Raw genomic sequence first — 14,829 nt, forward strand, 5'->3', positions numbered from 1 at the left:
CTGTTCCTTGTGAAATCAGCCACTACTTGTGAATTTGATGATGCCATTTAAAAAGAAACAAAATAAGCAGAATCAGACCTGTAAATACAGAAAACAAACTGATGGTTGCTGGGGCGGGGAGGGAGCGGGGGAGTAGGGGGAATGGACGTAATGAATGAAGGGGGAGTGGGAGATACAGGCTTCCAGTTATGGGATGAATAAGTCATGGGAATAAGAGGCAGAGCATAAGGAATGTAGTCACTGAGATTGTATAGCATTGAATGGTGACAGATGGTAGCTACACTTGGGGTAAGTATAGCATAATGTATAAACTTGTCAAATCACTATGTTGTACACCTGAAACTAATATACATTGTGTGTTAACTGCACTCAAGTAAAAATTTAAAAACACAAAAGGGATGCATATAGAAATAATGAATTATGTTTTAAATAGAATTAGTTTAATATAGTAACAATAATTGAAACTATAATCCTAACTGGGCTTTACCAGCTGTGAATATGTAAACCTTGACATTGTTAAACATGAATATTTGTATATAAGAATTTCTTTTTTTAGAATGTCCTTTTGTAGCCTTCTTGTAGTTCTCCCTGGTAGTAGCTTTATTTTTTTCATAGCAATTATTCTTAAACTTCCATTTTTCACATTTAGACAATACTGTCTTTTAGTGATCAATTTAAACTCTTCCATTTAACATAATGCACTTAAAATGTGGTTAGTTCTATGTGATTTCAGGATGCCTAGATTAGGATTGATAAGGGACCTCATTTTGTTTCATATATCTTTCATCTTTGACTTTTTGAAAAGATTTTAGCTAAATGGCTCAAATCATGATTAGTTCCAGATTGCAAATAATTGTCCCCAATTACTTTCTAAAAATGCTCTGTGTGACTCAAAATAGCAGAAATCTCAGAGTTTACAGTAACTCTTTCTCTTAAAGAAAAGATAATAATTTGTTAAAAAATAAATGCATCACTTGCCTGGTAAAAAACATCTAGCTCCTCACGGTGTCAAATCTCCTAAGTCTAATATCCCTATATGAGTTGTAGGGAGATCCTATCAAATTAATACTGATACTAATTTCAACAAATACTGATAAGTAAACTTCTCTATTAGCTTTACCACATCATCGTAAATAATTTCACAGGGTCAACCTTATATATTAAGTTTTTGGTTTGTTTGTTTATAGCTGCTATTCATAATGTAATGCACGTTATACATTATCCTCACATCATCCTTGAAAAAAAAAAACACAGAGCAGGTAGAAATTTATGATACAGAAGTTGTAATTAACTCACCAAACCTATAGGCCCTGCATATATTCCCTTTGATCTTTAGACTTGCAAGTTGATAACCAAAGGCCATTCATTCCTTCTTTGGCGCTGAAGTATATTCTGAGTTTAAAGATCGGAGCTTACTCACATGGAAGAAAATGAGCCAAATATTGGAGAATACAAAGTAAATACGTATCTGTAGCCTAAGTATAATTTTCATAGGCCAGTGCAATTTCCCATAATGAAATGATCTTTTCCCTTTTTTTTGCAACACTTGGAGCAATCACCTTCACTAGTAGTTGTTGGGTGGAAGACCGTGTATCATTGGAGCAGTTAATTGATGCAATGAAAAATAGATTGGACCTATTTTTCTCAATGAAACTAAATGGAGATACTAAAAGTGCTGACCTAATCAAATAATTGTTTTAGAACTCTTGAGGAAGTCGGTAATTTATTTATTTTTATAGTCAGGACTAGACTAGTATGAGATTTGTTTTACAGTATTAAGCATATTGATCTATTAAATTTCTGTAGTAAGACATAGTCGATGTAAGAATATCAAGGATCATATAAGAAATCATGTTTCAGAATTATATTTATCTTTCAATTTTTATTGGCTACTTATTATGTTATTAGTCATCACCCATATCAAATTTTGTCACTTTTTCCTTTGGATCATTGCTAATTGATATTTCTTGTCTTCCTTTCATTTAGTTGGGACAATGTAGTGTGTCCTATTAACAAAATGTTCCTCTGGAATGAAGTGATTAAAAGCAGGCCTACCTTCTCCTCTAGAAAGGCTATATGTATAGTATTAAGGGAAAGAACTGCAGACACTAGAAGCTACTACATGAAAGGATATTAGTTTCTGAATGACCCATAACAAATTGCAATCTGATTAAAAAATACACCTTTATTAACTGAGCCACTGACATTTTGGGGAATGCTTATTTCAGCAGTTTCCATGATTTACATAAACTAATGCAGCTTTTCACTTGTCACCATTAGATTAGAAATTGAGTAACCACCAACCATACTCATTTTGAGATGTGTATGAGATTTACCTGGAAAACTTCTTTTAAAATGAATGTCTGGCCCAGTCAATTTAGGTTGATGGTGAGAGCAGAGCAGGCATGTGTACATCTCAAAAAAATTACATATAATTCTGATGTTCACTTTTGGTTAAGAATCACTCTGTAAGATTCTCATTTTATGAGAAGTATATTATCCTTCACATAAATCAGTCCATTCAAATTCATTACACATGTATCTATATCACTGCCAGATTTGGAGATTTGGTATTTTCACAATTTAAAATAATTATGATTGATATCTTCCAGCTCAAAATTCTGAATAACTTATTCTGTGAGTACAAAATGCATAGGATCTATCAAAAGTAACTTCTGAGTAGATAGTTTAGACAAAAGGCAGATCTAAGCTATCATGGTCACGTGGCTGATACTTTGCTGAAAATTACTCAGTTTCCCAAGATGTGATTTAGACTTACATATCTTGCATTTACTTTCAGGAAATATCTTGCATTGATTTCCAAAGGGGAAAAAAAAACCTATTTATCGTCTAGAAATATGTATTTTAAAAAAAAATCCCCACAAAAGCTGCAATTCTCGCATTTCCCCATCTTCTTCCTCTTCTTCAACACCCCTGATATAAAGGACATTATTACACCCTGTTATAACTTGACTGAAATGTCCAGACGATGCTCCATCTATGTATTTTTCTGCATTTGCGAGCTGCATGTTCATATAGCCATCTGCAGATACCAGGTGGTCTTTGTACTCCATTCTGGACTTGAGTTTTGTCATTACTGGCTTTCCTGTTAATCCTTTCAGGAAGGTTTTGGGATTTAGGGGCAAACTCATGGTGACTACAATCAAATGCTGCAGGCTACTTGCCACAATCTGAACTGCTTGCTGTGTGTCCCTCATGACTGGAGTAGTTACAGCAGGCACATTTGCTTTCACTTTCTTAATTTCTACAAAAAAAAATAATAAATTCAAACATGTTTGGTATGATTTAACAGAAGGCAGTTTTCTTTATTAAAAAAAAATTTAATGTTTATTTAGTTTTGGTGGGGAGGGGCAGAGAGAGAGACACAGAATCCAAAGCAGGCTCCAGGCTCCAGGCTGTCAGCATAGAGCCCAAAGCCAGGCTCAAACTCAGGAACCACGAGATCATTACCTGAGCTGATTTATTTTTAAAAGAGAAAAAGAGTGTGTACATGTGAGTGCATCTACTCTGTCAGTGCAGAGCCTGATGTAGGGCTCAAACTCACACACTGTGAGATCATGACCTGAGCTAAAGTCAGTTACTTAATTGACTGAGCCACCAAGGTGCTCCCAGAAGACAGTTTTCTTAATCTCACATTTCATCTCAGAAACTGAGTATATTTGTTGGGGACATAAGAAGACTTGAGTGACAAGACTATATAAAACATCTCAGATGGGTCAGCAATACCCAAGGTATTCAAGAAATACCTAGATAATATACACAGACATGCAGATACATAATCCCAGAGTGTGAGCTGCTTACTAAATCATGAGAAACATTCTTTATTCATTTACTTGTTTATTTATTCATAACAAATATCTGTTGGGAAATCCTTCAATCCTATGTTTGAAGCCTATACACTGAAAATAAAAATGACTATGGTCTCTTTCTTTTATAATAAAACAGAGTTCACAGTGTCTTTACCATCTGCTTTCAGAGAATAAGCATTATTTTCACTGTAAGCTCAGTGGTCTAGCTTCAGGTTTGGAGGAAACAAGTCATGGATTCTGAACCACATTGGCGATAGTCCCTCAGATAGCAAGGCAGGAACTCAAGCTAAGACAAGTTGAACAAGAACTAAAATGCTTATCCAAATAATGTTTTTTTCTGTTATTGGTATTATGGTTTTATTTTACAAGTAATAAAAAGAAAATCCAGCATTAGAAAAGAAACAAAGAATTTGGAAACAAATAGAATTTGGGGTTAATTTGTGTGGGTAGTTTACTAAGTGACTCGCTTTGTGGGTTGAAGTGCTATGAAACAAGTTTCAATCAAACTAAAGTTTGGAGGCAAAAGGAAAATAGGATGAAATGAAGGAGACTTTTTTAGGAAAATAGGATGAAATGAAGGAGACTTTTTAATTTATTTTACTTTATTTTTATTTTTATGTTATTTTGTATTTTTAAGAGTAACATTATTAATGAGTTTCAGATTAGTTTTATTCAAAGACATTAAGCCTGAGGTTATTTCATTGATGAACTTTTCATGTCAAAGTTATCAGTAGAAACTTCATATTTTCAGAGTGTAGGACAGAGGATAAAAATGGTCAAAAAAGGCTTTAGACTATGACATATGTCAACAGTAAATCCTGAACAGTGTGGTGGGTTCTTCACCTAACTGTAACAAAATCAGTAGGTTTGTGTCAATTTAATTATGTTAAATAAAAGCTTGAGCATTAATGACATACTACTTTACATATTTTGGGACTAGTCTGGAACATGGTCATTGACTCCACCTGCTTTTTCTCACAGTCTTTGTTTCTGTCAGTTTATCAGGCCAGAATATGTGATGTCCTATGACATGAGATTAAATGGGATAATTCATGTAGAAACACTCTGAAAGTTGTAGACTGAGTATTAGTCTATCTACTGCATTATTCATGAATAAGTGCGATGTTTCAGACCAGACAAGCTGTGTAACAGATCACATTGTTATTTTGTTGGCAATAGGAATGAATCCCTGCCTAATATTCTTCACCACAAGTTGCCATAGGAGTCTATAGTTTGAAGTTAGATATTATCCCTAAAGGGAAAACAAGTGTCCTATTTGAAAATGGCATGCTCTTGGGGAAGCTAACATACCAGGTTATGGTCATTTTCATATTAGTAAAGCAGCATATTTTTCTTTCATTTTGATATTTTTCTTTGATAGCAAAACACTGAAAAAGGGTAGATCTTGTAGGAAAAAAATTGAGTAAGAAGGCATAGCAGAACAGATTTCTCTAGGGAAAAAAGGATAATGTCCAGGATACCAGGAAGAAATTGGAATGAGTGAGTGCTGATCAAGGAGTCCAGAGAATCCTGTTTGCATCTTGGCTTTGTTATTGCCTGTTTTCATGACCTTGGACATCTGTAATTTATTCTAAATGTTTATATTTTAATGGCAATATTGTGAAAGTTTTAAAATTCTAAGTAGTTGATATGTGAGAACATTTTAGAAAGCATTTGCCTCTGTGCAAAAGATATGATCATAAATAGATTGAGGCTTAAGTATTTCCCCTAAGCTTTCTGCTACACATCTATTAGCCTGAATAGTATATGGATCTTTATATGTTTATTTTGTCTTTTTAAAAATTTATTATTCATTCTAAATTCTAAAGCAAAATTTATACCAAGCTTATTATTAACATTTCATTGCTTTTATGTTAAATGTAACCAAACTGTATTGAATGGTAGTAAAATCTTATTTTTCATGTAATTATTAAAAAAAAAGAGGACTCAAAGGAACCTCAGTAAACATTGTTTCCATGATTAAATGCACATGAGTAAGAAAAATATAAATTAGGTGACTTTAAAGAGAAATACAATCATTGCAGACAAAACACTTTTTGGATGGGCAAAATGTGTAGAGTTTAAGATGTAGATAATACTAGATTTATTTGGGTTAATCTGTGCTTTGCACACATTAATTTTTAGGGAGTATCTTCTATGTGTCTAAGGATTCATTGTTTAGATTTACTATGAATTATCTATCTCTATCCATTTAAATTATCTATTATACCCCAAGCCCTAATATATTTCTTAAAATCAATGATCTGCCTTCTTGAGCAAAGACACAGCCTACATGTCCTTCTACAAGGGCACCAAGTACTGAAGGTTTGACAGTGAGCACCTGCGAGTGGAACTGGACTACCCCAAATCCACCCTGTGGGACTTCACAGGCTGCCAAGAGTGTGTGGACACAGGACTCCAATGGCCCCACGTGGCCTGTCTGCCCTTCAACCCTGATGGGTGTGCAGAGCCCGGGGTGCGCAGTGACAGTGAGAGGGCAGCGATGAGGGCCATGAGGCTGGCCCAGGTGGCAGAGAGGGGAACTTTGGGGAGGGGACAGATGAGGAAGGGGGCAGCTGAGTGTTGGTTAACACATTTCCTGGTATGTACACACCTCCTGGAGCCCATACCTCCTGGCCTGCCTTACCCAGGACCAAAGGGGGTCTGTCAAGGCCTCTCCACCTAGGAGCCTCACTCCCACCAAGTCTGGGCTTCCAGCCCCCATCCACTTCTCTCTGAGCTATGATGCGCTTGGGCATCTTTCCTGGGGCTCTTCCCACCCATCCTCACCCACACCACCACCCTCAGGGGTCTCAGAACCCCACCGGCCTCTGGCACCCACTGCCAGGGTCCCAGCTGCCCCAGGGAGACAGGGTGCTGACGGGTGCACCAGGCACCAGGCTCAGGGGTTCCTCCCCTCCATTCCCTGTCCCCCAGGGCACTGGGAGAGGGGACACTGTGGAGAAGGGCCAGCAACTCATCCCCTCACGCAGACTGTGGAATGTGGCTGTGGAGCCCCCAGAGGAGCCCATTGTGGTCCTGGAGACTCCCCTTTTTCTTGGGTCAGCCCTAAAGGCAGAGCCACCTCTTCCTTCTTTTCCTTCCCAAAGTAAGCAGGCAGCAAGGCCGCTGTGGAAATGGTACTGTACAGCCGGCTCTGTCCCCTCTGCTTCCCTCAGCCCAGGGCAAATGGGTCTGCCACCCAGATCCCCAAGGCCCCTGGAGGGAGAGGCTTCTCACAGGCTGTCTTGCTACCCCTCCATCCTCAGAACCAGAGAGCAAGTTAAGGGATGGGGCTTGGAGGTCCATGTCCACCCCCATACATTTCTTTCTGTAAAATAATCTGCACTGATTAAATTGTACAGCCAGCCAAAAAACAAACAAACAAAACAAAACAAACAAAAACAAAAACAAAACAAACAATCTAGTAGTTGGAGACAGAAGACAAGCAGAATTGATTGGAAAATCAAATGCAGAATTGAGAGAAATTTGTGCTCAAAAGCAACTTTTTCAGAAGCTCAAGAAGCTCAGCTTTGCTTTATGTGATGTATTTTTCTTCTCAAGACACTTCCTTGTCCTCTGATGTTCAACTACTCTCTTATATTTCAGTATTTCCAGTCTTGCCTTCATGGATTCTGTTTATAAAGCAAAGAGCAAGAGGTCAAAGGGAGGAATTCAACCTTTTGTTTGGTTTTATATCACTGGTTACCATGTTTACACATCCTACATTTTAGTGTCCTGGATACTATACTTTTTTTTTTTTCTTTTTGTTTGCCTGAACTACTTTAAACCAGTGTGAATATAACCTCTGGGCTACAAAACCCCTGTTAAGAAGTCAGTTCACTAATACAGCATGCACTGAGCATCATGGGAAGAGGAAGCTCCTGTTGCCTATCTCCAAATAGTCTTAGTTTCTGAAGGGCTGTCAACAATATCTTCCACATACCTCAGTCATTTCTGCTATTGACCATGAATTCAGGTCTCCTGGTTAATCCTCACCTCATATGTTATAATTTGATAGATTTTTTTTATTTTTTTATTTTTTTTTAATTTTTTTAGGATTTTAAGTCCACTTAGCTAGGATTTCATAGAGACTTCACTAACAGTCCTTAAAAAGAAATATAGTCTCTGCAAAAATAATTGAGAAAAGTCTCTAATTTAAAGTCTTTAGTAATTTAAAAACAGAGAAAGAGAAATCTTGAGTAAGTATAAAAATATGATTTCCAGAGTCACCATGTTATAATACTCAGATGTTCAGTTTTACAACAAAAAATTGCGAAGGATTCAAAGATACGGGAAAATACACCTCTTTCAAAGAATCAAAATAAGTTGACAAACTCTTTCCAAGTGAACTCAGATATCAAAATTACTGGAAAAAGACTTCAAAACAACTATCTTAAATATGCTTAAAGAACAAAGTAACATAGACAAAGAACTACAGGAAATCAAGAAAACATTTTATGAACAAAATAGGGATGCTAATAAAGAGATGGAAATTATAAAGAAACAAAACAAAAATTCTGGAACTGAAAAGTGTAACAATTAAAATGAATTCATTTGGGAGTTCAACAACATCTATAAGCAGACAGAAGATAATAAATAAACTTGAAAATAGGATAACTGAAATTATCCATTGTGAGGAAAAGAAAGAAAAGAATAAATAAAAGTGGACCCCTGGGGGATACCATACAAACATGCACATTATGCAAATCCCAGAATGGCAGAAGGAATATTTGAAAAAAATAGTGACCAAATCTTCCCAAATTTGGTGAAAGATACAAATCCACACATTCAAGTTCAATGAATAAACTCAAATAGATCCTTTCTGAACACATTATAATCAAATTGTTAACAGACAAAGACACAATCTTGGAAACAACAAAACAAAATTGACTCATCACATGTCAGGAATCCTCAATGAGATTAACAGCTTACTTCTTATTGAAAACCATATATATCAGAAGGCAATAAAAAGTCATATTCACAGTACTGACCAGAAGACTATTAACTAAGCAATTATATTCAGAAAAACTATTCATTAAAACAAAGGAGAGAAATTAAGACATTTCCAGATTATCAAAAACTGAGAATTTGTTGCTAGCTGACTTGTCCTGCAAAAAATACTAAAGGGAGGCTTTCAAGATGAAATCAAAGGACATTAAACAGTAATTTAAACCCACAAGACAAATAAATAACCTGATAAAGTTGAATACATAGTCAAATACGAAGATAGGATAAGGGTATCTTTTTTTGTGACTTTTCTTCTCTTATCTCAGTTAAAAGGCAGTTGCATAAAACAATTACCAATTATGTTTCTAGGCTCATAATATGTAAAGATGAAATTAGTTTATTCATAATTTTACAAAGGGCAGTGAAAAATGTAGATATGTTAAAACTTTTGCATAATAAAGAATGTAAATTGATATTAATCCAAACTAGATTGTTATAAATTTATATGGGAAACCATGAAGTAAAATAATTTCTAAAATATTGCCAAAGCAACAAAAAGTAAATTCAAATAGTATGGTATGGAAAATCTGTTTATCACAAAAGAAAGCAGTCATGGAGCAATAAAGAAATGACAAAAGTGTATGGAAAAGAAATACCAAAATGCAGACATATATCCTATCAGCAACTGCATTTAATGCAAATAGCCTAAACAATCCGATAAAAAATAATATTGGAAGAATGGATTTTAAAATATCATTTAATTATTCATTGTCCACAAGGAAGGCATATTAGATATACAGACACAAATATGTGGAGTACAAAAGGACAGAAAAAGATTACCATACACACCAAAAGTATCCTAATAACTGACAAAATAGACTGCAAGACAAAAATCATTACTAGAATTAATTTCAGTTATAAAAGGGCCAGAAAATTGGGAGGACATAATTGCCAACACACATGCAGTTAAAAACAGAACCCTAAAATATATGGAGCAAAATTGACAGAATTAAAGGAAGTAATAGATAATTCAACAATAATAGTTGGACATTTTAATACTCCTCTTTATTTTTACCAGCTTTATTGAAATATAATCAACACATAAAAATAATGTGCATTAGGGTGTATAATGTGAATTTTTGAAATATATGTAAATAGTGAAATGATTGCCACAATTAGCTAATGATTGCCATAGTTAATTAATGTATTAGCACAATAATACCACTTTACATTTTTGTGTGTCTGGTGAGCACACTTAATATCAACTCCCTCTCTCCCTCTCTCTCTCTCTCTCTCTCTCTCTCTCTCTCTGCCTTTTTGAGAGAGAGGGGTTCGATCTCAAGACCATGAAATCATGACTTGAGCCAAAATCAAGAGTTGGATGGTTAACTGACTGAGCCACCCAGGAACCAGGCACCCCTAAAGTCAACTCTTTTAGAAACTTTTAAGTATATAATTCAGTATTATTAACTACAGTGAACATGCTATAGGTTAGATCTCCAGAAGTTATTCATTCTACCTAACTGAAACTTTCTGATGTTTGACCAACATCCCTCCACTTCCCCCGCCCCCCAACCCTGGCAAACACAATTAATTCTATTCTCTGCTTTCATGAATTCATCTTTTTAAGATGCCGTATATATAAGTGAGGTAATGCAGTATTTGTCATTTTGTAGCTTACTTATTTCTCTTAGTATAATGACCTCCAGGTTCTTCCACGTTCTTGCAAATGACACATTTTCTATATCCATACATCTACTGGCAGATAATTAGCTTGTTTCCATGTCTTGCCTATTGTAAATAATGCTGCAGTGAACACAAGTATGCAGATGTCTTGTTGAAAAGTGATTTAATTTCCTTTGCATATATACCCAGAATTACTATAACATAAAGTATCTGTTTTTAATTCTCTGAGGAACCTCCATATTGGCTGACCTCATAATGGCTGAACCAATTTACATTATCAAAAATAGTGCACAAGGGTTTCCTTTTCTCCCCATTCTCACCAGCACTTGTTATCTTTTATCTTTTTTTTTAAGTTTTTAAATGTTTATTTTTGAGAGAGAGAGAGAGAGACAGAGAGACAGAGTGTGAGTGGGGGAGGGGCAGAGAGAGGGAGAAACAGAATCTGAAGCAGGTTCTAGGCTCTAAGCTGTCATCAGACTCAACTCAGCGCAGGACTCAAACTCACAAGCTGTAAGATCATGACCTGAGCCGAAGTCAGAGGCTTAACTGACTGAGCCACCCAGGTGCCCCTATCTTTTATCTTTTCAATAATAGCCATTGAAACAAATGTGAGATGCTATCTTATTGAGGTTTTAATTTGCATTTCTCTAATGATCAGTGATGTTGAGTAACTTTACATATACCTGTTGAAGATTTGTATGTCTTCTTTTGAGAAATCTCTATTTAGATCCTGCACCATACTGTTGATTACTGTAGCTTTATAGTGTGTTTTGAAGTCGGAAAATGTGATACATTCAGCTTTGTTGTTTTTGCTTAAGATTACTTTGACCATTTGAAGTCTTTTCAGGTTCCACAGAAATTGTAGAATTGTTTTTGTTTGTTTGTTTGTTTTCTTTTTTTCCATTTCTGCAAAGAATGCCATTGATTGGAATTATGATGGGCATTACATTGAATCTGTAGATACCTTTGGGTGATAAGGATATTTTAACAATATTAATTCTTAAAATCCATGAACATGGGATGTCTTTCCATTATCTGTGTGTCTTCTTTTTCTTCCCGAATGTTTTACATTTTCAGTGTATAAATCTTCCACCTCTTTGATTAAGTTTATTCCTAAGTATTTTATCTTTTTGTTGCTATTTTGAGTGGGATTGTTTTCTTAATTTCATTTTCAGATAGTTTGTTTATGTGTAGAAACACAAATGATTTATGTGACTTTGTATCCTGCACCTTTACTAAAGTCACTTTTTAGTTCTAAAATTTTTTGGTTGATCCTTTAGGGTATTCTACATATATCATCATGTCATCTGCAAACAAAGATAATTTCACTTCTTCTTTCTTTTTCTTCCAAGTCTAAGTTATACTTCCTCTTGCTTAACAATTCAGCATTTAAGTAATTTAAGTCATCAAGAGGAACCAGGATGCTCCTTCAAAATTTTGTGTAGGTATTTTCTCAAATATTCAGGTTTTTTTTCCAACTCACAAATTTAGCCTTCCAAAAAACACTAGAATACGGAAACAATTCATCCAAGATTTTTGCCAATTTATAATAAGGATGGCTTCTTCTCCATTGTCTAATAACATATTTCTCATTTCCATTTAAGACTTGACCAGAATGACCTTTACTATCCATATTTCTACCAACATTCTGTTCAATTCTTAATTGGTTCTTTAAGAAGATTGAGACTTTCTCTGCATCTCCTCTTTTCTTTCTGAGATCCACCAGAATTGTCCTTAATGGTCCATTTACAGCAATGTAGGCTTTTTCTAGCATGCACCTCCAAAGTCTTTCAGCCTCTGTTTATTTCTTAATTCCAAACTACTTCCGCATTTTTAGGTATCTGTTATAGTAGCACCTGTATCTCTTGGCATCAGTTTTCTGTCTCCGCTTTCTGCTAAAACAAAAATGCCATACACTGAGTTACTTGTAAACAATGAACATTTATTTCTCAGGTCTGGAGGCTGGGGAGTACAAAAACAAGGCACCAACAGATTCAGAGTCTTGTGAGAGTCAGCCTCCTGGTTCATAAACTGTTTACTATGACCTCACATGGCAGAAAGAACAAGAGAGCTCCCTGGGGTCTCTTTTTTAGGGGCTCTAATCCCATTCATGAGGCCTCAACCCTCATAATCTAATTGCATCCCTAAGCCCCAACTTCCAAATACCATCACATTGGTTTCAACATATGACTTTGGGTGGTACACAGATATTCAGTCTGTAGCAGTTATTCAGGGTGGCTAATTCAGGGCATATTGAGACTTGGGGCAGTCTAAAAATTTAGATCTCTATTTCTTTCCATCTTAAAGTTTTTATTTCACAGTGCTTTCCAGTATCATTATTACTATAGGTTGTTCAGATGTATTTGATATATTACAGGAAAATCAAATTCTTATCAATGTCCAAATTAGTTTTCACAATTTATCTACAAATATCTTGCATTCACACTATGAATTATATACCCTATTATCACATAAGACAAAGCAAATTCTAATACTTGTGGTTAGAAGGCAATTACCTTTAGAAAGAAGAGAGGGTCCAGGTTTGGAGTAATTTGGAATAAGATGATAGCAGTGGTCATATGTGGATCTTGAGAAACTTAACAGAACACCACAGGGGAAGGGAAGTGGGAAAATAGTTACAAACAGAGAGGGAGGAAACCATAAGAGACTCTTGAATACAGAGAACAAACTGAGGGTTGATGGGGGGGAAGGAGCAGGATAGAGCGGGAAATGGGTGATGGGCATTGAGAAAGGCACTTGTTGGGATGAGCACTGGGTGTTGTATGTAAGCAATGAACCATGGGAATCTACCCCAAAAACCAAGAGCACACTTTACACACTGTATGTTAGTCAGTGTGACAATAAGTTATATTTAAAAAAAAGAAAAGACAGTAGCGGTGGAAACAGAAGAAATAAGATATGCAATAGGACTTTGGAAGAAGTGAAAATCTAGTTTAGATAATGTATATACAGCAGTGAAAGGATTGCTGCTCATGATCATTTTAGGCAGCTCCAGGGTCCACATAATGCTTTGAAGTGTGTGACTTTCAGACAGCAGCTTGCTGTTTGAGGGAGAGACACTCTCTGGAGCAAAAATGATTGCAGAAGAGGGATGCCTAGAAGAAGGGATGCTAGGGTGAGATCCTTCCCACTTGATATCCCAGCAGATGTTTCAGAAACATAGTCCCTACAGAACTTTTACAGTCTCCCAAGTGTAGACTCATAACTATAGAAAGAGGGTATTTGTTGTTATTTTAAAACATTCATTGCCTCCTTGGTTATAAAGTTCAAGCTGCAGTATTTATTTATTTATTTATTTATTTATTTATTTATTTATTTATTTATTTATTATTTATAATTTAAATCCAAGTTAGCATATAGTGCAACACTGATTTCAGGAGTAGATTCCAGGGATTCATCCTCTATGTATAACAATCAGTGCTCATCCCAACAAGTGTCTTCCTTAATTCCCCTTACCCACTTAGCCCATCCCGCCTCCCACGACCTCTCCAGCAACCCTCTGTTTGTTCTTTATATTTAAGATTCTCTTATGTTTTGTCCCCCTCCCTGTTTTTATATTATTTTTGTTTCCCTTACCTTATGTTCATTTGTTTTGTATCTTAAATTCCTCATATGAATGAAGTCACATACTGTTTGTCTTTCTCTAATTTCACTTAGCATAATACCCTCTAGTTCCATCCATGTTCTTGCAAATGGCAAGATTTCATTCTTTTTGGTTGCTGAGTAATACTCCATTGTATATATATACCAAATCTTCTTTATCCATTCATCTGCCGATGGACATGTGGGCTCTTTCCATAATTTGGCCATTGTCAATAGCACTACTTTAAACATTGGGGTGCATGTGCCCCTTCAAAACAGCATACCTGTATCCATTGGATAAATACTTAGTAGTGCAATTGCTGGGTTGTAGGGTAGTTCTATTTTTAATTTTTTGAGGATCCTCCATACTGTTTTCCAGATGGCTGCAACAGCCTGCATCCCACAAGCGGTGCAAAAGAGATCCTTTTTCTCCACATCCTCGCCAACATCTGTTATTGTCTGAGTTGTTAACTTTAGCCATTCTGACAAGTGTGAGGTGGTAGCTCATTGTGGTTTTGATTTGTATTTCCCTGATGATGAGTAATGCTGAGCATTTTTTCATGTGTTGGTTGGCCATGTGGATGTCTTCTTTGGAAAAGTGTCTATTCATGTCTTTTGCCCATTTCTTCACTGGATTATTTGTGTTTTGGGTGTTGAGTTTGATAAGTTCTTTATAGATTTTGGATACGAACCCTTTTTCTGATATATCGTTTGCAAATATCAACTTTCATTCCATTGGTTGCCTTTTAGTTTTGTTGAT

The 14,829-nt window shown here is 35.7% G+C and overlaps 1 protein-coding gene across 1 annotated transcript; it reads right to left on the reverse strand.

The window, feature by feature from the left end:
• Window positions 1-1,224: 1,224 nt before the first annotated feature.
• Window positions 1,225-3,152, reverse strand: LOC115511262 (small nuclear ribonucleoprotein F-like). The gene is made up of 2 exons (XM_030311802.1): window positions 2,884-3,152; window positions 1,225-1,234 (listed from the first exon to the last, which is right to left on the reverse strand). Exons 1-2 carry the CDS (start codon window positions 3,150-3,152, stop codon window positions 1,225-1,227), a joined length of 279 nt encoding a protein of 92 aa, XP_030167662.1.
• Window positions 3,153-14,829: the final 11,677 nt, after the last annotated feature.

This window comes from Lynx canadensis, chromosome A3 (assembly GCF_007474595.2).
Source record: "Lynx canadensis isolate LIC74 chromosome A3, mLynCan4.pri.v2, whole genome shotgun sequence".
NCBI lineage: Eukaryota > Metazoa > Chordata > Mammalia > Carnivora > Felidae > Lynx > Lynx canadensis.

Bases quoted from the DNA above. Each gene is read 5' to 3' on its own strand.
- LOC115511262 (XM_030311802.1), bottom strand. From the start codon at position 3,152: ATGAGTTTGCCCCTAAATCCCAAAACCTTCCTGAAAGGATTAACAGGA.